This window comes from Dipodomys spectabilis, unplaced genomic scaffold (genome assembly GCF_019054845.1).
Source record: "Dipodomys spectabilis isolate Male_0828 unplaced genomic scaffold, ASM1905484v1 ptg000085l, whole genome shotgun sequence".
NCBI classification, from domain to species: domain Eukaryota; kingdom Metazoa; phylum Chordata; class Mammalia; order Rodentia; family Heteromyidae; genus Dipodomys; species Dipodomys spectabilis.
Window position 1 is genome coordinate 6,569,592 of NW_024870762.1, and position 26,818 is coordinate 6,596,409.

The 26,818-nt window shown below is 45.3% G+C and overlaps 2 protein-coding genes across 2 annotated transcripts; one reads left to right on the top strand and one right to left on the bottom strand.

The window, feature by feature from the left end:
* The first annotated feature begins 359 nt into the window (after positions 1 to 359).
* Positions 360 to 11,667, top strand: Trim10 (tripartite motif containing 10). Its single transcript, XM_042684367.1, has 7 exons — positions 360 to 1,237; positions 3,027 to 3,122; positions 3,750 to 3,980; positions 5,174 to 5,196; positions 5,508 to 5,623; positions 7,919 to 7,951; positions 10,840 to 11,667. The coding sequence occupies exons 1-7, from the start codon at positions 809 to 811 to the stop codon at positions 11,355 to 11,357; spliced, it is 1,446 nt and encodes a 481-aa protein (XP_042540301.1). The 5' UTR covers positions 360 to 808; the 3' UTR covers positions 11,358 to 11,667.
* A 4,619-nt stretch (positions 11,668 to 16,286) lies between these two features.
* Positions 16,287 to 22,086, bottom strand: Trim40 (tripartite motif containing 40). The gene is made up of 5 exons (XM_042683904.1): positions 21,745 to 22,086; positions 17,723 to 17,818; positions 16,898 to 17,116; positions 16,575 to 16,597; positions 16,287 to 16,353 (listed from the first exon to the last, which is right to left on the bottom strand). Exons 1-5 carry the CDS (start codon positions 22,084 to 22,086, stop codon positions 16,287 to 16,289), a joined length of 747 nt encoding a protein of 248 aa, XP_042539838.1.
* Between the last annotated feature and the right edge of the window lie 4,732 nt (positions 22,087 to 26,818).

Below are 26,818 nucleotides of genomic sequence, written 5' to 3' on the forward strand. Positions count from 1 at the left end.
CCTGGCTAGAAATCTAAGGATTTAGATTTCTAATTTGCAAAGTGGAGAGCCTAATAGCACAATCGTATAGAGCAGACAGGTGGAGGAAATGATATCATGTGTTCAAAATGTCAATAACAGTGTAAAGTATACAGTCATCATCAAGTTTGGTGGCAATGATTTATTTTTCTTTTTCCCCACATGGGGTAGATTCCAGCCTCTTTTAAAGCCCGTGGCAAGCCAGCTAGGGCATTGGTGAAGTTGCCCATTCTGTGCACAACTGAGCACAAGGTCTTATCTGAGTCTCCACACTTGCCTATCTGCTGCCTGGCTGGCCCGGGGCTGCCTGATACTGCCAATCTCCCTGGAGACAGCTGGATGCACTGAAGAGAAACTGGGGTGGCATTGCCACTCCAGGAGCCAGTCTCTTTCCTGTCCCCTCAAACAAGAATGATCTTTGTCAACAGTGGATGACTGAATAACTAGCACCTTCTTTCTATTGGGAGTGGTGGTGAGTGAATGGAGCTGCCCAGCCATGGGCAGTGTCCAGGCTTCAAGAATAACTGAGGCCATCTGGGGAATGCCGTGAACCCCTCTACACCACCCTCCCCCTCTGCTGCTCTTTCTCCATCTCTGCGGCTGGCAGGTGTGTCTGTCTTCTCCTGAGGGACTCTGGTGGCAGAGAAGATGCACACAGGTACCTTGTTCAGGTGTGTGTGACTATGTTTCTGTCCAGGGGTGGACACATGTGGGTGTGTGTATCTGCTGATCCCCCTCAGCTGAGCAGCGGAGGTGACCTTCAGGAAGCGCAAGGCTTCAGAGCCCCAGCATGGCCACAGCTGCCTCTGTGACCAGCCTGGTCGATGAGGTCAACTGCCCCATCTGCCAAGGAACTCTGAAGGAACCAGTCACCATTGATTGTGGCCACAATTTCTGCCGGGGCTGCCTTACTCGTTACTGTGAGATCCCGGCTCCGGAGTCTGAGGAGTCCCTCACCTGCCCCCTGTGCAAGGAGCCTTTCCGCCCAGGGGGCTTCAGGCCCAACTGGCAGCTGGCCAATGTGGTGGAGAACATCGAACACCTCCAGCTGGTGTCCACGCTGGGCCCCGGGGATGAAGACATCTGCTCGGAGCACAGGGAGAAGGTCTACTTCTTCTGTGAGGATGATGAGGCGCATCTGTGCGTGGTGTGTCGTGAGGCTGGGGAACATGGAACCCACACAGTACGCTTCTTGGAAGACGCGGCTGGTCCCTACAGGGTAGGAGAGGGGACCCTGGGGTCACAGGGTGGAGCTAGAATTGGACTAAGGGAAGCAGAGTAGAGTTATGAAGTTTGGGGGTCACCATGACTCCAAATTCTTTCTCCCCACTTATGTGATTACCCAGGCCACAGACGCAAGCAAGACAATGACACTTTTTTGTTTTTTGTGTGTTTTTTTTTGTTGTTGTTGTTCTGTTCTGTTTTGTTTTTCCTTTTTGCCAGTCCTGGGGCTTGGACTTTGGGCCTGGGCACTGTTCCTGAGCTTCTTTTGCTCAAGGCTATCATTCTACCACTTGAGCCACAGCACTACTTCCAGCTTTATCTGTTTATGTGGCACTGAGGAATCACACTCAGGGCTTCATAAACACTAGGCAAGCACTCTACCACTAAGCCACATTCCCAGTCCCACAACAACACATTTATGATTGAAGAATTGAATTCTAAGGTATTTGCTCCTGGCTCCCCTTGAGCTCATAGGAGCTCAATCATAGTAGTTGAATAAATGAGTGATGTTTGCATGTCTACTGGGGTGAATGGTGTGTTTAGGTGGGGGTATTTGTGTATAGCTGTTTGACTTATTGTTCATTAATATGTTAGTTGATGTATAGCTAGAGTTGGATGAAAGATGTGGTATGTAATGTTATTGGTCATTAAATAAGTATGTGCTGGTTCTAGTTGTTTATGTATTGTGCCTTGGTACAAGTGAGGGTCTGTGTGTGCAGATGTCTTAATTAGTGAATTAGCATTTGGTGGTGAGAGTTTTGAATCTACCAGATATTAGCATTTAGGTATGCACCTGTTCCTAATCTATTCCAGAGCAAATTACTTTTTAAAAATAATTAGTCGCATTTTTGCACTATCCAAGTTTCTTCTCCCATTTGGAACCATGCCTTGATAACTAACTCAAGTAAGAAGGAAGGTTATTTATTTGCATATTTTGTATCCCTTTGGGATGTGTCAGGAAGTTGGAATTATTGCAGCAAAGGACATACCAAGCTCAAGATAGATTTTAGGTACCACTTACTAAAATCAAAAGAAATTAGGATATTTAACCTGAAGACAGACTCACAAAGTTGCAGTCTTCAATGGTATACAAAAGGGAGAATGCTCTGATGAAAAACGAACAGGGTGGGGGTAGAGAGGGCAGGGGTGAATGGCTTATGCCTGTAATCCTAGCTCTACAGGAGGTTGAGATTCGAGGATCAAAGTTTGAAGCCAGCCCAAGAAGGGAAAATCCGTGAGACTCTTATCTCCAGTTAAACACCAAAAAGCTGAAGTGGAGCTGTGATTCAAGTGGTAGAGCACCAGCTTTGAATTTAAGAAAGCTCCCAGACCCTGAGTTCAAGCCCGAATACCAGTATCCCCCCAAAAGAAAATTGAAGAGGGGAAAGTATAAATTAAAAAAATAGTACCCCAAGAGTTGTTGTCAGGCTGGGAAGGTGGCTCAGTGGTAGAGCGCTTGCCTTGCATACATGAGGCCATGGGTTTGATTCCTCAATACCACATAAGCAGAAAAAGCCGGAAGTGGTGCTGTGGCTCAAGTGGTAGACAGTGCTAGCCTTGAGCTGAAGAGCTGAGGAACAGTGCCCAAGCCCAGAATTCAGGCCCCATGACTGACAACAAAAAAAGAAAAAATAAAAAGAGTTGTTGTCAAGGTGATGATGGCTCAAACTTGTCAGCTAAGGGAGACATTCCTTTTCTGGGGCATTTCATTCCTAGAGGTAGAGAGTTGGACGAGATGACATCCCTTAAGAAATCATTTTCCTTCTTTGAATTTTGTCCCCTAGGAACAAATACACAAGTGTCTTATGAATCTAAGAAAAGAGAGAGAAGAGATTCAAGAAATCCAATCAAGAGAAAGCAAAAGGATACAAGTCCTCCTGGTAGGTCCAGGTCTAGAATTCTCCCTCACTCTGGGAAACATAACAGAACGGGCTTTGAAATCATTCTGAATTAAAGTCCTGACTCTGGAACTGACTGCATAGCCTCAAGCAACTCCTAACTTCAGTTTAACTTGTTGGTAGAGATTAGAAATCACCACTTCCTCATCCTGCTACCAGGATTAAATGAGATCACACTGGAGGGGTGGCTTAGTGCTGTGCACGTGATGTGCAATTCCTACAAGGCAGAGGCCAGGCCTTCCTCGCACATCCTCTGAACCAACTTCCCTCCCTGCCCCTTTATGGTCGTTGTGCTGAGTCAATGCTTGGCTGTCTGGCTCCCAGATGGTGTGCTGAGTCAATGTTGGGCTGCCTGGTCCCCAGAGGGGATGGGCAGGTGGAAAGAAGCCATGCCAACTCTAATTCTGTCTGGGGACTAGGGAGATGGGAGAGGTTTTGATTTCACCACCCAATCAGGGAACATGTGGAACTAGGCCAAGAGGGAGATGGGAGTGAAGTAAGAAAGAGAAGGAAAAGGAGAAGGAGGAGGGAGAGGGAGGGAAGGAAGAGGAGGCAATCCTGGTGAAGGTGAGAGCGACATCTTCCTTGACTCTTGCTCTGTCTTCTCAGACTCAAGTGGCTACCAAAAGACAGCAGGTGATTTCTGAGTTTGCCCACCTAAGCCGATTCCTGGAGGAACAGCAGGGCATTCTGTTAACACAGCTGGAGAGGCTGGATGGAGACATCTTGAAGCAACAGGAAGAGTTAGAATTCCTGGTCTCTGGGGAGATCTGCCGGTTCAGTGCCCTGATTGAAGAGCTGGAGGAGAAGAATGAGAGACCGGCAAGGGAGCTCCTGACGGTGAGGCCTGAGCTGTCCCCTGTCCCTGTGGTCCCTGGAATCACTGTATCTTCCTTGGCTAAACTGTGCCTCCTTCACTCACACACATCTGCATCCATGAGAGGAGATGAGTTATGAGACTAGAGGTCCGAGTTTCTGCCCATGCTTTCATGAGTTCCTGGTCTTTGTGCTTTCCTGTTTGTCTTTCCATCCCACATGTATTGAACAGCATGGATTAACATCTGTCACTCTATTAACCATCTCGTGGGGCCTCTGTAAGGATCCATGGAAGTAGCACTTTGAAAAATACTAATTATTTCTGGGTACTGGTGACTCACCATAATCCTAGCTACTCAGGAGGCTGAGATCTGAGGATCTCAGTGTGAAGCCAGCCCAGGCAGACAAATCTAACAGACCCTATCTCCAGTCAACTAGTCAACCAGCAAAAAGCCAGAAGAAGAAGTATGGTTCATGTGGTAGAGCACCAATCTTGAGTGAAAAAGCCAAGTGAGAGTTTAAGGCATGTGTGTGCACACACATGCACGTGCAAACACACACACACACACATACACATGGTACTATGTAAACAAATGCCAGGTGCTATTTCCAGTGCAAATTGTTTTTTATCCTGAGTGACCCCTTCTACAAGTGAGAAAGTTCTTCCTGATCTGTTTTAATTCTTTGAACTGGAGGAGAGAGATTGGGCTTTGAGCAAGGCATCAGAAGCATCTGAAGGCAAGATTTAGGGGAAATCACTGTGGATGGAGAAACAGGAGACTTCAGTGGGACTTGTTCAACTTAGCCTCTAACTAGTAGAGACAGGTCCCTTCTTCACCTGGACTCTGATCCCCAAGGTTTGGTAAACCCTAACAATCTGACCTTTATGCATCTGGTGTCCCTTTCTGAAATGTCCAAGGATAAGAACATAAGAAAAATAGGAAAGCTTTGCATAGTGGCACATGCTACTCAGGACTCAGAGCCAGAAAGATTGAGGCTTGAGGCTAGCCTGGTCAAAGTTAATGTGAAAGCAATCCCAAAGCAAAAGAACTGGTGGTATGGCTGGAATGGTCAAGTATTAGCAAGCACTAAGTTCAAGCCCAATATTATATAATAGAAGGGAAGTGAGGAAGGCAGGGAGGAAGGGAGGAAGGGAGAGAGGGACGAAGGGAGGGAGGAAAACCCTGAAACTCTGAAACTCTTTCTCTCCCATCTAGGATATTAGGAGCACTCTAATAAGGTAAGTCATGGGATGTCCATTTTCTTTTTCCACATAAATACAGATATGCCCCATTGTTCTAATTACTGCCATATAAATATACAACATCCTGTGTAAAGGACATATATTCACACATAAACTTCCACACATCCAAATGCATTGTCACCTAGAGCTGCAAGTACCCATATCTTATATAGCAGCTGGGCATCCTAGAGGAAGGCTGTCCATGGGAACTGAACTGGTACCTCAGCCTTATGAGTAGATGTCTAACTAGCTCTGCAAGCATCACTAAGGAGAAGAATTCCTAGACTCCATTGTTTCTCTGCCCCTAGATGTGAAACCAGAAAGTGCCGGAAACCAGAGGCTGTGTCTCCTGAGCTGGGCCAGAGGATCCGGGACTTCCCCCAGCAGGCCCTCCCCCTGCAAAGGGAGATGAAGAAGTTTCTGGGTAAGAGCTCCATGGAGCACAGGTGGCCATACAGCCTGGATTTAGGAAAGGCCTTCTTGCTCCACTCCCCATAGTGGTGAATATTTATATATTTTCTGTGCTTTGACTGTGTAAGAGCCTAAGGCCTTGAGTTCAAGCCCCAGTATTCACACACACACACACACACACACACACACACACACACACACACACCGAGAGAGAGAGAGAGAGAGAGAGAGAGAGAGATTAAAAATATCATTCTCAATAATTAAAATGCCCAGGGGCTGGGAAGGTGGCTCAGTGGTAAGTGCTTGCCTTGCATGCCAGAGGCCCTGGGTTCGATTCCTCAGCACCACATAAGCAAAAAGAAAAAAGCCGGAAGTGGCGTTGTGGCTCAAGTGGTAGAGCGCTAGCCTTGAGCTGAAGAGCTGAGGGACAGTGTCCAGGCCCAGAGTTCAGGCCCCACGACCGGACCAAAAAAAAAAAAAAAATTAAAATGCCCACAGCATAATCTGCAGTTCATGATAAATTTCTGATAAACACCATTAGTCAGTAGCCAGTGATAGTATTTACATGGATTCTCTGGTATCTGACTAATGCCTTGCTTGCTCTTTCTCTTTCCTTCTGTTTATGTGGCTCCTAGGGCTGGGTTGTCTGTATAAGAACTGTGGCTTTTCTGGGAACAGGTAAAGGTGATGGGAGAGGGAAAGGAAAAGCTGGGATGAGAGTTGGAAGGGAATGTGGCTTTTGCCCTTCCCCAGTCTGTGAAATCATAAACAATGTCCCCTATTTCTTTTCTTTCCTTCCTTCCTTTCTTTCTTTGTTTTTTTGGTTAGTCGAGGGGCTTGAACTCTGGGCTTGGGCGCTGTCCCTGTGCTCTTCAGCTCAAGGCGAGTGCTCTACCACTTGAGCCACAGCATCACTTCCAGTTTTCTAGTTGTTTATTGGAGATTAGAGTCTCATAGGCTTTCCTGCCCGGGGTTGGCTTGAATCATGATCCTCAGATCTCAACCTCCTGAGTAGCTAGGATTACAGGCGTGAGCCTCTAGCGCCCGGCAATGTCCCCTATTTCTAAAAGTCCACCCTCCAAAGCATCACTGTAGAACAATGCTCCCCATAAGTCCACTTCCTGCTAGCATTCCTAGTGACCTTGCAGGAAAGGAAATTTCACCTTATTCCAAGGTTGACTAGTCAGATGGGGAGGGGTACACATACCTATAATCCCAGCTACTCAGAAGGCAGAGTCAGGAGGATTTCCGGAGGCCAGGAAGAGTTTATGAGACCCTATCTTAGAAACAGAACACAAAACTAAAGGGGTAGATGGATGGAGGATATTCTTTTTTTTTTCTAATTTCTAATTCCAGTTTCCAAATTTTGCCATTTTTCTTTAATACTATATTCCTTTTTATGTTTTTTTATTGTAAAAATAGTGTACAAAGGGGTTGCAGTAAGGTAATGAGTACATTTCCTATGGAGCATTATTACCTCCTCTTTGTTTTTCCCCTACCATCCCTTCCCTCCCCACCTCCGAGGGAGGATATTCTTAGTAGAGGAACACAAAGGTGCAACGTCTCTATACATCTGATCATATAAAATAACATTTATCAAAATGAACTAAAAAACCCCCAAACTAAGGAGGTGGCATGGCTTAAGAGGTAGATTGCTTGCTTAGCATGTTCCAGACCCTGGATTCAATCCCCAATATTATGGGAGAAAAAGACTGACTTCTCTAATTATTTTCAAGCACAACAATGAATGAGTCCACTTACTTATCCATTAAGCAGAAGGATCTTTAACACTTAGCACGTTCTTTTTTGTCAGTCCTGGGGCTTGAACTCTGAGCCTGGGCACTGGCTTTTTCTGTGCTTAAGTAGATTTCTGTGATTAAGTAGAGTTCGTAGATTTTCCTGCCCAGGGTAGCTTCAAACTGTGATCCTCAGATCTCAGGATTACAGACACGAGCCACTAATGCCTAGCTTAGCATGTTTTGTGGCTACAAGTGTACAAAGGAGACATAGTCCCTGCTTGCTCAGAGCTGGGGCAGTGGGCCTCAAAATGGGACCCCACCCAGCACCATCAATACCCCCTGGAACTGAACTTTTGCAGCCCCACCCCACGTTTTCAGGAACACCTGAAACCAGGGTATGGTGGTAGGAGCTCCAGGAGATTAAGATGCCCGCACAAGTTTAGAACCACTGGTCAAGATGACTGTAGCTTCCATTTGCTTTGCTCCTTTATCTGGGATGGGGATGAGGAGAGGGGTCTTCTTTGGTTTTGACACTAATGAAATCTTCTCTTATTATTTCCTTTTCACAGAGAAACTCTGCTTTGAGTTGGACTATGAGCCAGGTAAGCACCCTCCATCAGGATGGGAGACAGTGAGGAGGCCATAAAAAGGAAAGACAGATTCCCATCTACACTAGGCAATATGGTAGTCATATATACTCACATACAAGTCATAGGTACACCTATGTATATGCATGCCATATACACTTGTGTGTGTAAATACACATGTGCACACCCACGGTAGCCCTCCATATCTAGAGATTCTACATTCAACCTCAGAAAACATTCAGGCTGGGTACCAGCAGCACACCTATAATCCTAGCTACTCAGGAGACTGAGATCTGGGGATCTTGGTTCAAAGCCAGCTTGGGGAGAATAGTCCGAGACAGGCTGGAGATGTGGCTCAGGTAGTAGAGTGACAGCCAAACAACTGCACGCCTTGAATTCAAACCCCAGTGATGCTAATATATGACCAAAAAAATAAACAAGTTATATTTGTATTAAACAAAGCCAAACATTCCTTCCCTTGGCATTTTTCCCTAAATAATAAAGTATAACAACTATTTACATAGCATTTACATTTAAGTATTATAATTTAATTATACTTAAAATGTAATATTATAATAACATTATAATAATATAAGTCATCCAGAGATTTAAAGTATATGAGAGAATATATGGAGGTTATATGCAAACATTATGGTGTGTGTGTGTGTGTGTGTGTGTGTGTGTGTGTGTGTGTGTGTGTGTGTGTGTGTGTGCGCGCGCACATGCACTGATCCTGGGGCCCTAAACTCAGGTCCTGGTCACTGTCCCTGAGCTTCTTTTGTTCAAGACTAGCATTCTACCACTTGGGCCACAATGCCATTTCTGGTCTTTTCTGTTCATGTGGTACTGAGGAATCAAACCCAGGGCTTTGTGCATGCTAGGCAAGCATTCTACCCCTAAGCCATGTTCCCAGCCCTATCCCTGAGATTTTTTTTTTTTTGCTCAAGGCTAGTGTTAATACCATTCGAGCCACAGCGCCATATCTGGCTTTTTAAGTTTTTTTGTTTTTTGTTTGTTTGTTTTGTTTGTTTGTTTTTGCCGGTCATGGGGCCTGAACTCTGGGTCTGGGTGCTGTCCCTCAGCTCTTCAGCTCAAGGCTAGTGCTCTACCACTGGAGCCACAGCGCCACTTCTGGCTTTTTCTGTTTATGTGGTGCTGAGGAATCGAATCCAGGGCCTCATGCTTGCAAAGCATACACTCTACCGCTGAGCTACCTTCCCAGCCCTGGCTTTTTAAGTTTTTAATTGGAGATAAAAAACCTCAAACTTTCCTGCCAGAGCTGGCTTCAAACCATGATCCTCAGATCTCAGCCTCCTGACTTGCTAGGCTAACAGACATGAGATACTGAGGCTTGGGCACATTACATTCATTTATACAAGGGACATGAGTCCCAATACCTATCCCCATAAGAATAAGCATTTCATAGAGTACACTGATTTTGTAAGGACCCGAGGAGAACTGGGTACAAAGGACAGGCTCATGCCTTCCTGATGAAGCTTGTGCTCTGCTGTGCACATGTTCAGTGGAAAGGAAGATAGGATCAAAATGGGACCCAGTGGGCCAGGGAAGACTTTCTGGATGAGGGAACTTGCCTGAGTTTAGAATCCCATTCTCATAACCATCAGGGGCACCTGCTCCCTCAGATGACAGATGACAGGAGGGCCCCCTGGGGCTGAGACAGGAATGAACACAATAAGCTCCTTCAAGGCCATTGTTCCCCATCTACCAACCAAAGACCCTAGGGACTCATGGGGTTGCTGGAAGGGTTGCTGAATTTATAGCCTTTTCTCAATTTATAGGTACTAAAAATAACAATATAGCTGGGTGCTAGTGGCTCACAGCTGTAATCCCATAGCTAAACAGGAGGCATAGCTGAGATCTGAGGATCGTGGTTTGAAGCCAACTGGGGCAGGAAAGTCTGTGAAACTCTTTTTTTTTTTTCTTTTTTTTTTGGGGGGGGGGTCCGGTCGTGGGGCCTGAACTCTGGGCCTGAGTGCTGTCCCTCAGCTCTTCAGCTCAAGGCTAGCGCTCTACCACTTGAGCCACAGCACCACTTCCGGCTTTTTTCTTTTTGCTTATGTGGTGCTGAGGAATCGAACCCAGGGCCTCATGCATGCAAGGCAAGCGCTCTACCACTGAGCCACCTTCCCAGCCCCGTCTGTGAAACTCTTATCTCCAATTAATCATCGAGAAAGCCAGAAGTGGAGCTGTGGCTCAAGTGGTAGAGCATTTAGCCTTGAGCAACAGGGCTCAGGTTCAGCACTCAGGCCCTATATACAAGCCTCAGGACCAGCACTCAAACAAGAGAAAAGATAAAGTAAGCATCTAAAATTCTATTTAGAATGACTAAAACAAAGTGAATAGGTGCATGAGCAGAGTCTTCTGGGAACCAAGGATGTGCAAATATGTCCTGGGGGGAAAAGCAGGGGTGAAATCAAGAAGTTGAGACCAAGGGGAGAAAAGTTTCTGCCTCTGAGATAGACCCTGGAGGAGGCAGAGGCGAGTGTGAGGGAAGGCTGGGCCTGGGCCCTATCCTTGACAGCTCAGGGCAAGTGCTCTACCCCTTGAGCCACAGTGCTACTTCCGGTGTTCTGGTGGTTCATTGGAGATAAGAGTCTATGGACTTTCCTGCTCGGGCTGGCTTTGAACTGCGATCCTCAGATCTCAGCCTCCTGAGTAGCTAGGATTACAGGTGTGAACCACCAGTGCCTGGCAATTTGCAGCTCTCTTGAAGACAAGAGGAATGTGGTGGGGTCTGGACACGCAGATTCTGAGTATTTCTAGCAAGTTCAGAAGTGCTTTCATAGGAATGCCCAGGTAGGCATGGAGGGCGCTTTCTGGGCCCTTGAACGTCACCGTGCACCAGCTGACATCTTTATCTCTTCCATTCTTTCCCCCGACAGCTCACATCTCTCTCGACCCCCAGACTTCCCACCCCAAACTCCTTCTGTCTGAAAATCACCGGCGGGCTCGGTTCTCCTATAAATGGCAGAATTCACCGGACAACCCCCAGCGTTTTGACCGGGCTACTTGTGTCCTGGCCCACAGTGGCTTCACAGGGGGGAGACACTCGTGGGTGGTGGGTGTGGACTTGACCCACGGGGGCAGCTGCACCCTGGGTGTGGTGAGTGAGGAGGTGCGGCGGAAGGGGGAGCTTCGGCTGCGGCCAGAGGAGGGGGTGTGGGCCGTGCGGCTGGCCTGGGGCTTCATCTCCGCTCTGGGCTCCTTCCCCACCCGGCTGGCCCTGGAGGAGCAGCCTCGCAAGGTGCGGGTGTCTCTGGATTACGAGGTGGGCTGGGTGACCTTCGCCAACGCCGTCACCCAGGAGCACATCTACACTTTCACCGCCTCCTTCACTAGGGGGGTCTTCCCCTTCTTTGGGCTCTGGGGCCGCGGGTCCAGCTTCTCCCTGGATTGCTGAAAGGGTTTAGTTAGTCCAAACTCTAGTCAAGTATGGTGTGGATTTCAACCCTGCCTGGGTTACAGGGAAAACTTGGGATAGAAATGACTTCTCTGGACAATGCAGTGGTGACTGTTGGCAAGCGATGGGAGACAGGGTGGGGTCATACCATCAAGCCTCTCCCCAGTGCTCAGAGATGCGCAGGGCATCTGCAGACTCAGCTGCTGCCTGCTCCTCTCATTCCCAGCGAGAACCAAAGTTGCTGTGTACAGGAGAGAGGCCTGGACTTGGAACCAGAAGATCTGGATTCTAGACCAAGCCTTGGACGATTTCAAACAAACAAACAAACAAACAAAAACATACATATACATCACCTTTCTTTATCTTGTTTTTCTTCCCAAAGATTTGACTCCTGTCTTCAAGAAGCATTTGTTGTGTGTTATGAACCTAATAGTGTGAGCCACTGGTGATTTGAAAATAAAAAGGAAAAAAAAAGTTTGTCCTATATATGAGGAATCTCTGGGGAGGCTGGGGAAGATAAGGTGGACATTTCAACATGGTGTGGCTTCTGTGTCAGGGATCCCACTGGGTGTTATGGAAGCCTGGAGGAGGCTTAGCTCTGTTTGGAGGGAGGGGGGACTCCCTCCCTCTCATATGGTGAGCAAGAAGCACCTTAAGAAGGGAGGACAGCCTAGCTACTCAGGAGGATGAGATCTGAGGATCACAGTTCAAAGCCAGCCAAGGCAGGAAAGTCTGTGAGACTCTTAACCGCTAGAAAACTGGAAGTAGAGCCTGTGGCTCAAAGTGGTAGCATATCCGCCTTGAGCAGAAAAGCTCAGGGACAGTGCCCAGGCCCTGAGTTCAAGTCCCATGACCAACAACAACAACAAAAAAGAGAACAGCAGAGAACTGGATCGATCTGGGTGCTAGTGGCTCATACCTGCAATCCTAGCTACTCAGGAGGCTGAGAACTGAGTATATGTGAGACTCTTATCTCTAATTAATCAGCAGAAAACTGGAAGTAGAACTGTGGCTCAAAGTAGTAGATCATGACTTGAGTGAAAGAGTTCAGGGACAGTGTCCAGACCTAGAGTTCAATCCCCAGAACTGAAAAAAAAAAAAAAAAACTGGGGGGGGGGTGTGGGAAATGGTCTGTGCCTTCATGGGGCATTGGGTAATCTTCATGAACAAGGTGCCTGGGTAGTCCTAATGAATTTTCATGTGTGTTCATCAGGATCATCCAGGAACCTGGTTCTGAATGAGGCAGAGTAGCTTAGTGGTTGAGAGATCTTGAGTCAGAAGCCAGCCACTGGTGAATCATGCCTGTAATCCTAGCTAAGCAGGAGGTGGAGATCTGAGGATCATGCTTTGAAACCAGTCCAAGCAGGAAAGTGTGAGACTCTTATCTTCAATTAATGATCAAAATGCTGGAAATGGAGCTGTGACTCAAATGATAGAAAGGCTTGTGCAAAAATGTTGAGATAGCACCCAGACTCCAAGTTCAAGCCTCCATACACACACTTATTCTCTGTTTCTCTCTTGCATACACACACACACAGATCATGAGTCAGGCATGGATTAAAATCCTAACTATATGAAGTTGGTTGAGCAAATAATAAAACTTAGCAGATCTCAACTTTGTTTACTTTATTTTATTTTACATTTTTTGGGTCCGGTCAGGGGGGCCTGAACTCTGGGCCTGGGCGCTGTCCCTCAGCTCTTCAGCTCAAGCCTAGCACTCTACCACTTGAGCCACAGCGCCACTTCCGGCTTTTTTTCTTTTTGCTTATGTGGTGCTGAGGAATCGAACCCAGGGCCTTAGGCATGCAAGGCAAGCGCTCTACCACTGAGCCACCTTCCCAGCCCCTTTCTTTACTTTAAATGGAATAATAATACAATCTTCTTCACAGAATTACCACAATGAGTGACAAGGTGTAGAAAGCCAATGTGTATAAAGAAGTGGGATATATGCAGAAATAACTGGTATACAATTATAAGAGTTACCCATTTCCAACATGGTGTCTTGTGAGTATCATTGTTGCAATGGGTCATCCTGTGTCCTTGTTTCAGCATTTTGTTATTCCCCTTCCCTCTCCAAATTAGATAAATGTATATACAAGATTCAAGGCACCAAAATCAAATACAGTGACAACAGATCTATACCATAAGAGGAAGAATATACAAAAGAAACCAAAAAAAATCACATAGTACATTAAAAACAACCACAACAAAGAAACCTCTTGTCCATATCTTAGGGTTCATTTCATTTAGCATCATCTTATATGGTCATATGTACATAGCTTTTGAGCTTTTCTGCTTATCTGATAAGATTATCCTAGACATATACTAATTATTGCAAATGACGGAATCCATGCAATCTTTGTTTCTCTGGGTCCAGCTTACTTCACTTAATATTATTTTTTCCAAGTCTTTCCATTTCCTAACAAGTGGGGAAGTATCATTTTTTCTGATGGAAGCATAGAATTCCAGTGTGTATGTGTGTGTGTGTGTGTGTATCACATTTTCTTGATCCATCCATTTTCTGAGGGGCATCTGGGTTGGTTCTATATCTTAGCTATGGCTGGGGGGGGGGGGGGGAGTGAGAGAGGAGAGAGGTAGGGGAAAGAAGGGATGATGGGAGAAAAAGGAGGAGGGGGTAAAAATGCCTGACAAGAAATGTACTCATTACCTTACTGATGAAACTGTAACCTCTCTGTACAGCATCTTTACAAGAAAATAATTTTTTTAAACCGGGTTTTACAAGAAGTACAGGTTTTCTTTATTATTTACATCTACACAATGAAAAGAAAAATCATAAACTTACAGTGAAGGTTTAACAAAAGAAAATATACCAGCTGGGCATTGGTATCAACACCTGTAACCTTAACTACTCAGAAGGCTAACATCTGATGATTGGCAGAAAAGTCCAAGTGGATGTGGAACTATGGCTCAAGTGGTATAGCACCAGCCTTGAGTGAAAAAGTTAAAGGACAGTGCCAGGTCACAAGTTCAAGTCCCAGTAAGAAAATAATTTTTAAAAAAATGAGGTAAAGGGCTGGGAAGTTGGCTCAGTGGTAGAGTGCTTGCCTCCCATGCATGAGGCCCTGGGTTCAATTCCTCAGCCCCACATAAGCAGAAAAAAGCAAGAAGTGGCACTGTGGCCCAAGTGGTAGGGTGCTAGCTTTGAGCTGAAGAGCTAAAGGACAGCACCCAGGCCCAGAGTTCAGCCTCCACAACTGACAAAAAAAAATGAGTTAAAGATATTTTAAAAATCAGGCCGGGCGCTGGTGGCTCACGCCTGTAATCCTTCCTACTCAGGAGGCTGAGATCTGAGGATCGCGGTTCAAAGCCAGCCCGGGCAAGAGAGACTGTGAGACTCCTATCTCCAATAAACCACCAGAAAACCAGAAGTGGCACTGTAGCTCAAGTGGTAGAGCGCTCGCCTTGAGCTGAAGAGCTGAGGGACAGTGCCCAGGCCCAGAGTTCAAGCCCCACGACCAACAAAAAAAAAAAAAAAAGATATTTTAAAAATCTACATAAAGAATCTGCAAAAAGTTAATTCGTTAAAAAGATAAAGTGGATAAACTCTAAGCCAATCTGATCCTCCCCCCAAAAAGAGTTACCCATATTTTTAAGTAAAAACTGCCACATATTCACTACCTTAAAAGAACCTACATTTATTATCTCACAGTTTGTGCATCAAAAAGTTGGGCACAGTCAGGTGCTGGTGGTTCACACCTATAATCCTAGCTACTCAGGAGGCTGAGATCTGAGAATTGTGGTTCAAAACCAGCCTGGGCCAAAAGGCTGTGAGTCTCATCTCCAATTAACCACCAGAAAACTGGAAGTAGTGCTGTGGCTTAAATAAATGGTAGAGCGGTAGTCTTGAGCTGAAGAGCCCAGGGACAGCGCCCAGGCCCAGAGTTCAAGCCCTACAATTGACAAAAAAAAAAAAAAAAAAAAGTTGGGTGCAGCTTAACTGAGTCTCATCATCTTAAAGAATATAATCACGGTCTCAGGTAGACCAGAGTCTCATCTGGAGGCCCTACTGGGGAAGGAGATAGATACTTCCATTCTTGCTCAGGTTCTAGGAACTGTGAAGCGGAGGTCCCTGATTTCTATTGGCTGACAGAGACTCCTCTCAGCAACTAGAATCTGCTGGCAGATCCTTTCTTCAGGACAGCTAACTTCAGTAAGTCAGCAAGGAAAGGACAGTCCCAATATAAGTAGTCCAGCAAGGAAGAGTCCTAGGAATAGTAAAATAGCTACTGACTCAGCCATATTGAAGCAAGTGACAGTCCTACTCATACTCCTGGGGAGAAGGTCATATAAAGGCATGGACAGACATTAAGAGGTGAGGACCCTGGGGGGCCACAGTTGAGTGGCAGACAGCTGCTGGTACTGGAGTGTAAAATATTCTTCTCATAGACCTTTTAGGCTCCATATGCTGAGGTGGTCTCATTGCTAGAGAGCTTTGCCATACAGATACCTGGATGATCACTGCCCCCCTTTTATTTGTTGGTTGTGGAGGCTGAACTCGGCCTGGGCGCTGTCCCTTAGCTCTTCAGCTCAAGGCTAGTGCCCTGCCACTTGAGCCACAGTGTCACTTCCAGCTTTTTCTGCTTATGTGGTGCTGATGAATTGAAGCCAGGGCTTCATGCATGCAAGGCAAGCACTCTACCACTGAGTCACCTTCCCAGCTCCTCCCATTTTTAACATGAAATGTGAACTGTGCATGCTACATTGCTTCATAGACAAAAAGGCACAATGTGTAAATGGTCCCCAAGATTGTGGAACTGACCACCACAGTGGGAGCCACAAGTCTGGGCCCGGTCAAGAAAGGAGATTGTGTCTATGGGTCACAGAGTAAGACATCACATGATGGCTGTGGGAATGAGGACATAGGAACTTGTTGAAGAGACACCAGAGCTGAAGATGCACCAGGCAGAGCTAATGGGGGGCTGGGCCGGTGGAAGAAAGGTGAGAGAGCAGTCCATCTAAATTCTGTGGAGCACTCCTAGAAACAAGAAAACCTTCATAAATTCATATATACTCCTGTATCTGTTGAGCCTGCACAGGCTGCATAGCATGGATAACAGAGAAGCAGGTCTCCTTGATCTTGATGGAGCCTGTGTGTGTGTGTGTGTGTGTGTGTGTGTGTGTGTGTGTGTGTGTGTCTGTGGTGTGTGAGGTTTGCACGTGTCTGCATACATGGAGGAAGGAAAGGATGCCTCATACCTTTTCAGTAAGTCACGGACATTCTAGGAGGGAAAGAAAGATGGTGAGAATTATAATCAGTTCTCAAGTTCCTGGCAACCTAATTCCTTTCCCAACTGGCTGCTGAAGTCCACTCTGGGGGTGTTGCCTAGGAAGCTTTGAAGGCTTTGAAGGGATTCTCTGATGATACAGCATGATTTGGCTCTGGACAAACCACCAGCGCCTGTCACCATGTATCACAAGAGATTCTCCCCTTACACACCCCGTAGAAGTGTGCATTGCAGGTGGGACACCTACTCTTCAGGGACAATCCTAGGACTGGGGAGATGTCTCAGGATAAATACCTTCAGTGTAGTGGCATCCAGTTCCTTGGACATCTTCTCTATATCTGTGACCAGATTGGCAAGCTGGATGACCGCCTTGGAGAGGTAAAGGTATCTGGCTGCCTCTGCTGGCATGTCCTCCAGCTGGCCCAGCTGCTGCTGACAGAGAGCATCCAGCTGCCCCTTGTTTTGGCACTGGCTCTCCAGCTCTGCTTCTAGCTTAAGGTATGTTAAGTCAACCTGAAACCAAAGAAACGGATCTCCCTAAGTTACCCAAGGGCAAATGGCTCCCTCCCAGCCCTCCAGGAGCGGAGAGCTGTGTGCCAATGCACGTCCTCCATCTCTGTGTCCTCCTACCCTCACAGCAGTGTCTCACCTGCCACAAGAACTTCAGAGACAGCTGTGCCCCTCAGAAAGTTGAGGTAGCTTTTCTTCCCCCTTTGCACTCTTGTGCATCTCTGCAGATGTCAAGTCTTAGTGTGGTGGAAGTGTGCGTGCACACGCACACATACAACACTTCTCAGCAGGCAACTCTCACTGCCTGCTTTTAGCTCTCTTCAGGTCATAGATTAGCAGAGAGTTCACCCAAAGGAGCAAGATGAACAAAAAGACAAACCGTTGGGGACAGCATTATAGATTGTGCAGTCATTTTCATTTGTCTCTTCTGATTCTCATGCATCAGGGAGAACAGGATTGGGTTTCAGTTAACATGTAGGTCTAGATGGCCCTTCTGCTAGCTAATCCTTTAACCACATCAACACAGATTTCCAGCCTCCACAACCATTACTTTATCCCAGGCTATTGAGTGACACAGACACAGGACTTCCCTGGATTCCAACTGCCTACCTGCAGAGCCTGCAGCTTCTCCTCCTCCTGCACTTTCAGCCGCTCAAGTTCTCCCAGGTCCTTTCTAAGCTTCCTGCTCCGGCGGTTGAGTCTTTCCTAAAGAGACAGACAGACACATCTGTTTGATAAACCAGGGATGAGGGCAAAATATTGGGGTAAGATTTGACGAATCATGGTTGGGTCTTGATCCCAGATGAGGCATCTTTAAAATCCTGCATCTTTAAAACAGGCAATTGCTGGGTGCAGGTGGAGATCTGAGGATTGCAGTTCAAAGCCAGCCTGGGAAGCAAACAAAGTCCATGAGACTCTGAGATTCTTATCTCCAATTAACGATCAGAAAACCAGAAGTGGCACTGTGGCTCAAAGTGGTAGAGTACCAGTCTTGAGCAAAAAAGCTCAAGGGACAGCGCCCAGGCCCTGGGTTCAATGATCAACAAAAATAATCATAATTTTAACAAAATAAAACAGGCAACTTTGAGGCATGTCTGAGGTAAGGAACTTGAAAGTTTATTTTATAGATAATGAAGGAAAAAAGTGATGAATAATCTTTTTTTAAGTTTTAGAAATATAAAAATAACAGATAATGACAGAAGTATTTCTACTTGATATCAGGGTGCTTTTCTTCTCATTTGTAAAAGTCATGGGCCAATCTTCCTTGTGTATATTTAAGTTGGTATAAATTAAGTTAGTGTAATTAATTTGATTTAATTGTAAATTTATAATTTACTGTACATTAAATTTATACTTTACAATTTAAAGTACGTTACGCTTACAATTTATAATTTAATACAATTTAATTTATGATTTAACTCACTTTATTTAGTGAATGTTAAATTGTAAATAGGATACTATGTGATGTTTGCATACATATTTATATATTATAGAATGGTCAAATCAGGGTAAGAATACCTAACTTCTCAGAAATTTATCATTCCTTTGTAGTAAAAGCATTCAAAAATCCTTCCTTCTAGATTTTTTTCTATACAAATCTTGGTTCTGGGCGCTGTCCCTGAACTTTTATGTAGGGGGGTGGCATTAGGGAGGGGGGCCTCAGGCTTGAACTCAGGCCCTAGGCACTGTCCCTGAGCCTTTTGTTCAAGGCTAACACTTTACCACTTGAGCCACAGCTCCACTTCTGGCTTTTTTAGTGGTTAAATGGAGATAAGAGTCTCATAGACTTTCCTGCCTAGGCTGGCTTCAAATTATCCTCCGATCTCAGCCTACTGAGCAACTAGGATTACAGATGTGAGCAACTGGTGCCTGGTATACTGTCATTTCTTAAAATACTCTTTCCTGATCTGGGCAACTAGCGACTCACTTAGTCTTAGCTACTCAGGAGGATGAGATCTGAGGATCACAGTTCAAAGCCAGTTTGGGCAAGAAAGTCTGTGAGAGTCTTCAGCTTGGATTCAACTTGTCCTAAGTGAAACTCTTGAAGTTTCATTCAAGCCTGTTCTCCTCAATCCTTATCATTCACATCATCCCTTTAGTAGCTTAAACCAGAAACTCATGAGGTCATGTTTGATTCTTTTTACTCCTTTACCTGCTTTGAATTTACCAATAGATCCTGCCTATTTAAACTCTGATTGCAAACAATTTAAATGTAACAAGACTTGGACACATTTGGACCTCTGTATCTGCTTCCTTTCCCCAGTATTTGCATGGGTACACTTCTTTTTTTCTAGGTCTCAACTTCAATATCACCTTCCCCTCAAGACCAGATTAACATGGGCCTGCCCATTCAGACTCTTATTTATTTCCTTCCTGGGTCATAAAAACTTCTAACTTATTTGATTTCTTATGTGTCGGTCTTCCTTACTTAATTGAAAACCCAGGGTAACAGACTTCACTCATCATTCAACCACACTTAAGTTTCTAATATATTTTCAGGAAGAGCTCACTGTTTTCCTTAAATGAAAAAATACTATTGTTATTTATTTGTGCTCCATTTCCTGTCATTATTTAAACAGAGATTTGAAGACGATGATCATGAATCATCTTTCCACTTCCTACAACGCCTAACACCACATTCTTCCCGAGTTCAGGCCTGAGTAAATCATTTAGTGAGTGAGTAGATTTTTCTCCCTCAGGTCTGACTCATTGATTATTGGAACGTCCCTTCCTGCTCTCCTGTAGACCACACACCTGGGGGTACAGACCAACACTGAATATTCCCACTTCACTTTCCTGCATTATTTGTCTACCTTTCTATGTCATCCCCAAACAGTGTTCTTGCAAAATCATGTGTCGAAAAGAAGACTGGAAAATCACCCTTCGTTATTGAATATAAAGACACTATGGTGTAAATATTGCCTGTCTTCCATCCAATCAAATACTAATTGGTTTGGAGTGGGGAAAGATGGATGAAAATAATTAAGTTAAATTGACAAGATTAACATACAGGAATATCCACAGGAATTCTGAAAACCAAGAGTACTGTGAAGTTTCCAAGACTCACTTAACAGAAATGGAGAGGGCAGGTTTTGATTTGCTCCCCCCCCCCCCCCCCCCGCCGCCATGGCTATCCTGTAGTTGTAGTTATTTACAATTTTGTATCTGCCTATTTTTCATTCCTAAAGAGATTAAGATGGAGACCAAATAATGTTGCCAGCTACAGATGATTAGATGATTAACCTCATCTATAGTTGATGAGTTGATTTACTCTCTAAAAAGATAGGAGTTGGAGATCAGACTTCTGTGGGGGGGGGGGGCTTGAAGGGTGGGGAGGTGTGAAGGGGTTGTAGCTACAAGTATGAAGACTGAAGGACAGGGGCTGGGAAGATGGCTCAGTGGTAGAGCGCTTGCCTTGCATGCCTGAGGCCCTGGGTTCGATTCCTCAGCACCACATAAGCAAAATGAAAAAAAAAAAAGCCGGAAGTGGCGCTGTGGCTCAAGTGGTAGAGCGCTAGCCTTGAGCTGAAGAGCTGAGGGACAGCGCCCAGGCCCAGAGTTCAAGCCCCATGACTGGACCCCCCAAAAAAAAGACTGAAGGACAGAGTGGATGTGCAGCAACTCCACACACTGCCTGGGGCCAACTGCAGTGTGACTATTATGTCAATGACAGTGAAAACTCAGAAAATGGCCAGGAAAAGAGAATTGTTTCATTGAGGAGCCCTGAGTGGTAGCATAGATTTCTCTAGTAAACTAGCAGGAGCCTCAGATATGCTAGCACATGGGCAAAAAGACATAATCTATCAAGAATTTCTGGGGGGTTTGTGGGGAAGGGCTGAGAAAATAGAGCAACAGGACAGCCAAGAAAAAATAAAAAGTAAGGGGCTGGGAAGGTGGCTCAGTGGTAGAGCGCTTGCCTTGCATGCCTGAGGCCCTGAGTTCGATTCCTCAGCACCACATAAGCAAAAAGAAAAAAAGCCAGAAATGGCGCTGTGGCTCAAGTGGTAGAGCGCTAGCCTTGAGCTGAAGAGCTGAGGGACAGCGCCCAGGCCCAGAGTTCAGGCCCCACGACCGGACCCAAAAAAAAAAAAAAAAAGAAGAAAAAAGAAAAAGTAAAAGGGTGCCACAGTTAATGATGAAGTAACAAAACAAAATCGATAAGAGACTTTCCTAGCAAATGTTCTTCAAAGGAGAAGTCAAAGAAGGAAAGGGGAGGGGGGAGGTGTGAAACCATGCGTTAATTTCCAATTTCAATTACTTAGACGATGATTACTAGCCCTTAACTACACTTCTAGCACGTTTCTAGTGCTGTTAACCGCAAGGCAAACAGTCTCAGTACAGAAAGGGTTTTGTTTGATCTAGTCTAACTTCCTCAGTCTACAGATGAGCAAACAGAGTGGTACATGCTGGGAATCCATCATCAGAGTGACAGCATGGCTTTTTAGATGATCTCACATAAAGGCAGAATGCCATCAGATATACACAGAAAAGCAAAGGCAAGGATCGACAACAGGATTGGGTAGAAATGACAAAAGAAGGTGGCTGAGCCTCTAGGGTACTGGGTACAGGAAGGAGTCAGTAACTGGGAGGGAGAGGGAATGGAGGGAGAATGGACGGCAGAACCACCTTACCTTATAGTGGCTGATGGCATGTTCAATGGTTGGCTTGGGATGGGACTGATGTTCAGGTAACTCCAGGCAGTCCACACACAGCAGGCTTCCTGTCTCCTCACAGAACCTGCATACCCTTTTCTGGTGATGGGGACAGATGTAACCTTCACCCAGCACGTCCTCAGAACAGGGCTTCCGGCAGAGGGGGCAGCAGAGGACCCTGGACGTCGAGGCCTCCACATGGTGAGTCAGGCACACTCGACAGAAGAGGTGTTTGCAGTCGGTGCTCACAGCTTCCTTCAGGGGTTCCAGGCAGATGGGGCAGACACCCTCCTCTGGGCCGCTTTTTTGCAAAGAGACCATATCCTCCACCCACCCCACCAAGCTGCCCACTGGGTGTTCTAAAGGCCTGGCATGCCACAGCCCCAGATGAGAGGACTCAGCTGAAAGCAGCCACAGAGTGGCCTAGATGTCAGGACTCAGGCTCCAACTTCAAGCAATTCCCATTCGCCATCAAGAAGATTGAAGCATGGACCACACAAACCAGGATTCTGCATGAGTTTCACAAACTTCTCATTAGCTTTGTTGTACACTGGTCTGTTTCCCCTGTGTTTGTTAAACTTGAAATCAATCTGTTTTTTCCACACACATGGAGGAAGCAGGTGATTCAAAAATGAATTGGAGGGCTGGGAAGGTGGCTCAGTGGTAGAGCGCTTGCCTTGCATGCCTGAGGCCCTGAGTTCGATTCCTCAGCACCACATAAGCAAAAAGAAAAAAAGCCGGAAATGGCGCTGTGGCTCAAGTGGTAGAGCACTAGCCTTGAGCTGAAGAGCTGAGGGACAGCGCCCAGGCCCAGAGTTCAGGCCCCACAACCAGACCCAAAAAAACAAAAAACAAAAAAAAACAAAAATGAATTGGACTAGGTGTAAGTGGCTCATGTCTATAATCATAATCACACAGGAGGCTAAGATCTGAGGATTGCAATTTGAAGCCAGCCTGAGCAGACAAATCCAAGAGCCTCATCTCCAATTAACCAGCCAAAAGCTGGAAGTGGAGCTGTGGCTGTAGTGACAGAGCGCCAACCTTGAGCATAAAGGCTAATTGAGAGCATAAGGCCCTTAGTTCAAGTCCCTGGTCCAGCACAAACAGACAAACAAAAAAAAACCCACAAGTTTTCTTTTCCTTTTGAGAGTTTTCTGTGGATATTTTTTATAATTCAGAATTAATGGGGCCAGGATGTCATTGTGGAGGCTGGAAGTGAAACTCTCATAGCTTTACAAGTTAAATATTTTCTCTGATTTGCTGTTGGCTGAGAGAATTTGGTAGGTGCTTGGGCAGTTCTTTCCTTTGCTGTCATCCCAGGTGGCTTACTGCTATTGATTGCTCTACCAACTTTTACACTGGCACTTTGTTGACGAGCCACTTTCCTAATCAGCCTGGTTTCCAGGGTTATACAAATGCCACAGTGAAAGAGAAAGAGAAAGCAAATAGGACAGGGAGCAGAGCAGAGGTATAATGTATAATGCTTGAAGCTACCTGGTTCCTACCTTCCAAACCACTACTAACGATGAGCCAGAGCAGGAAGTACACCCCCCCCCCCCACACACAAAACACTCCCTTTAAATACTATGCATCATGGGCTGGGAAGGTGGCTCAGTGGTAGAGTGCTTACCTTGCATGCCTGAGGCCTTGGGTTCGATTCCCCAGCACCACATAAGCAAAAAGGAAAGAAGCCGGAAGTGGCGCTGTGGCTCAAGTGGTAGAGCGCTAGCCTTGAGTTGAAGAGCTGAGGGACAAGCGCCCAGGCCCAGAGTTCAGGCCCATGACCCCCCCCCCCCCCAAAAAAATAAATACTATGCATCCACTCTCATTGTCCCATACTATACTTTTTGCCTAATCCTACTCTCCTTCCCTCCCCCCCAAACAACCCTATCTTAGTTTCCTACCTTAATTTCTCCTTTGTCAATTTCAGGTAATTTTTCTCTGGCTCCAGACCTAGGGAAGAAGGCTAGCAGGTGAATGAATGGTCCTTCTTATATCCTGCCAACTATATATGCTTGTGTGTCAGTAAAACTGGAGTAAGGTGAAGGGACGTTCCCTAAGAAGTGATGAATTACAGGAAAATGAAAGGTGCTATGGTTGCAGGTAATTGGAAGTGGATATGGACTTTGTTTTCAGGTGTGGTTTGTTTGCCTAGGAGAAAGAGGAACGTCTTGGTGTCTTTAATGCTTATGTTACGTGGCCTGACAGTTGTGAGCAGAATGGAAACCCTCCCTCTCCTCCTCCCCAAAATCTGGTTTCAGCCATTTTGTGGATCCTCGGAATCAAGCATCAAAAGGCCATGATGACATGTATTTCTGGATAATGTTAGAATATCAACTGCCCATCCACTGTCCTCTAACTTCCCTCCAGACAGGAGGCATTGACACTACAAGGATGCCACTATAAGGGTTGTTACTTGAGGCTCTTAAGAATCTGAGACTCATTCTGGGTGCTAGTGGCTCATGCTTATAATACTAGCTACGCAAGAGGCTGAGATCTGAAGATGGAGATTCAAAGCCAACCCAGGCAGGAAAGTCCATGAGACTGTTTTGTTGTTTTGTTTTGTTTTGTTTTGCCAGTCCTGGGCCTGAGCTTCTTTTGCTCAAGGCTAGCACTCTACCACTTGAGTCACAGTGTCACTTCTGGCTTTTTCTATTTATGTGGTACTGAGGAATCAAACTCAGGGCTTCATGCATGCTAGGCAAGCACTCTACTCACAAGCCACATTCCCAGCGCTATGAGACTCTAATTTCCAGTCAACCACCAGAAAACTGGAAGTGGAACTGTGGCTCAAAGTGGTAGAGCACTAGCCTTGATCAAAAGGTCTTGGGGACAGTGTGCCCAGGCCCTGAATTCAAGCCTCACAACTGACAACAACAACAACAAAAAAAGAATTTGAGATTCTGACTAAAAACCTACCTTCTCAATCCCACTTTGTCATTGTTTGCTGTGGGATATGTTGTATTCTGATATCATAAATATATATTGAGTCTTCATCTCTAGTCAACTTCTCTTCCTACAGTCCTCTTGAGAGAGAGGAACATGAGAGGTATATATTTTAATTCAGATTAGGTTCATTTCTTTTTTTATAAAATGCAATTATTGTTATTGTTAAGGTGTACAGAGAGGCTACCATAAGTCAGGTAATGAGTACATTTCTCCTTTAGACAATGTCACTCCTTCTTTTGCTTTCCCCCATTTTCCCCCTTAAGTTCATTTCATGATTGATTGCTGGTACTGTGGCTTTAACTCAGGGCCTTGCACTAAATTACCTTGTTCACCTTGCTAGTTCCATTGGTGTTCTATCGCTTGAGCCATGTTTCGGTACAGTATTTTTTTTTTTTTTTTGCTAGTTAATTAGAGATGGAGTGACAAGGCTTTTGTTTTTGCTTGGCATGACTTGCACCTGCCATCCTCTGAATCTCAGCCTTTTGAATAGCTAGGATTATAGACGTGAGCCACCAGTGCCCAGGAGATTAGATCTCTTTTAATTAATGAGAGTTTATGATCTCTAGGTAGGTGACTCTCCAAGGACGGGACCTGGTTGCCAGAAGAACCAACCATATGATTAGAAAAGTAGAACTTTACAGCCCTATCTCTAACTTCCTGGGAGGAGAGCAGGGTATCCGAGTAATCACCAATGCACAGTGATCTAATCAATGGTGGCTACACATGGAAGTCTCCATAAAGGCCCTAAAAAAAAGGTTTTGGAGAACTCCCAGGTTGGCAAGTGAAAGAAACTCTTGTGCCAAGGATCTGGACCTTGTCCTATATACCTGTTCATTTGCACCTGTTCATAGCCGATTCTAGTGCTGGGGCTTGAACTCAGGGCCTGTGCACTGTCACTGAGATTTGTGCTCTACCACTTGAGCCACAGCTCCATATCTGGCATTTTTGGTTGTTCATTGGAGATAAGAGTCTCACAGAGTTTCATGCTCAAGCTGGCTTTGAACTACAATCCTCAGATTTTTTTTTTCTTGAACTTAGGGCCTACATGCTGTCCCTGAGCTTCTTTGCTCAAAGCTAGCATTCTACCACTTAAGCCACAGCTCCACTTCTGGCTTTTCTCACTGGTTAATTGGAGATAAGAATCTCACAGACTTTCCTAGCTAGGCTGGCTTTGAGGCAAGATCCTCAAATCTCAGCCTCCCAAGTAGCTAGGATTACAAGTGTGAGCCATTAATGCTGAACTTGAATAGCTCTGATACTAAATCAGTGACAGTAACTAAAGCATTTTCTTGACTTAATGTAAACCATTATAGCAAATCATTAAATCTAGGGAAGAGGTTGTGGGACTTCTCATTCCTAGACAAGTGGCCTGGGGACTTATGAAGCATATGTGAAGTGAAGGGCAGTTTTGTGGAATGATACATTTGAGGTGTCTGTGCCAACTCTACATAGTATCATCCCCGGATCAAATGATAGAACTCTTTAGTTATGTCAGAGAGTTGGAAAAGTGGTTGATGTGAGAAGGGAGTATTCATATATTTGGTATTACAAATATTGAAATCATTTTTATTTGTTTCATCCTCTTTAAACATCCATGGTTCCTAATATACTTAGCCCATTGTAATATCTTGCTGTTCCTTTAGTACTGTAACTCTTAAGCAATCATCAGTATTCTTGTAAGAATCTCTCTGACAATTCTAAACTAAAATCTCAATGATGTCACTCAGTTCACATGCCCAAAGGCGAAGACTCTGAAACCTTAAGTCATTATCAGTCCCCTTCTTCAAATTCTCTCCCTGCTAGCTTTTGTCTCCTCATTTTCCTGACCACCCATAAAAGGAGGCCCATTGCACGTTAGGGTTATCAGGTGTAGCTACTGGGACTTCAAAGGCAGAGGACCCAAGGTCTGAGCCACAAGTTCTGATCACCACTCTGACCTTTTTTTTTTTAGGTTAACCCTACACAGCTGCTGAAATCTCTCTGGGCCCAAAGCCATTAAGATCCTTGATTCAATGTACTTACTAAATTATTCTTACATGGGTTATCTGCCACTGTCCACAACAGGCAATGAGATGGTCATTCCTCAGTACTAGGAAGGTTTTTC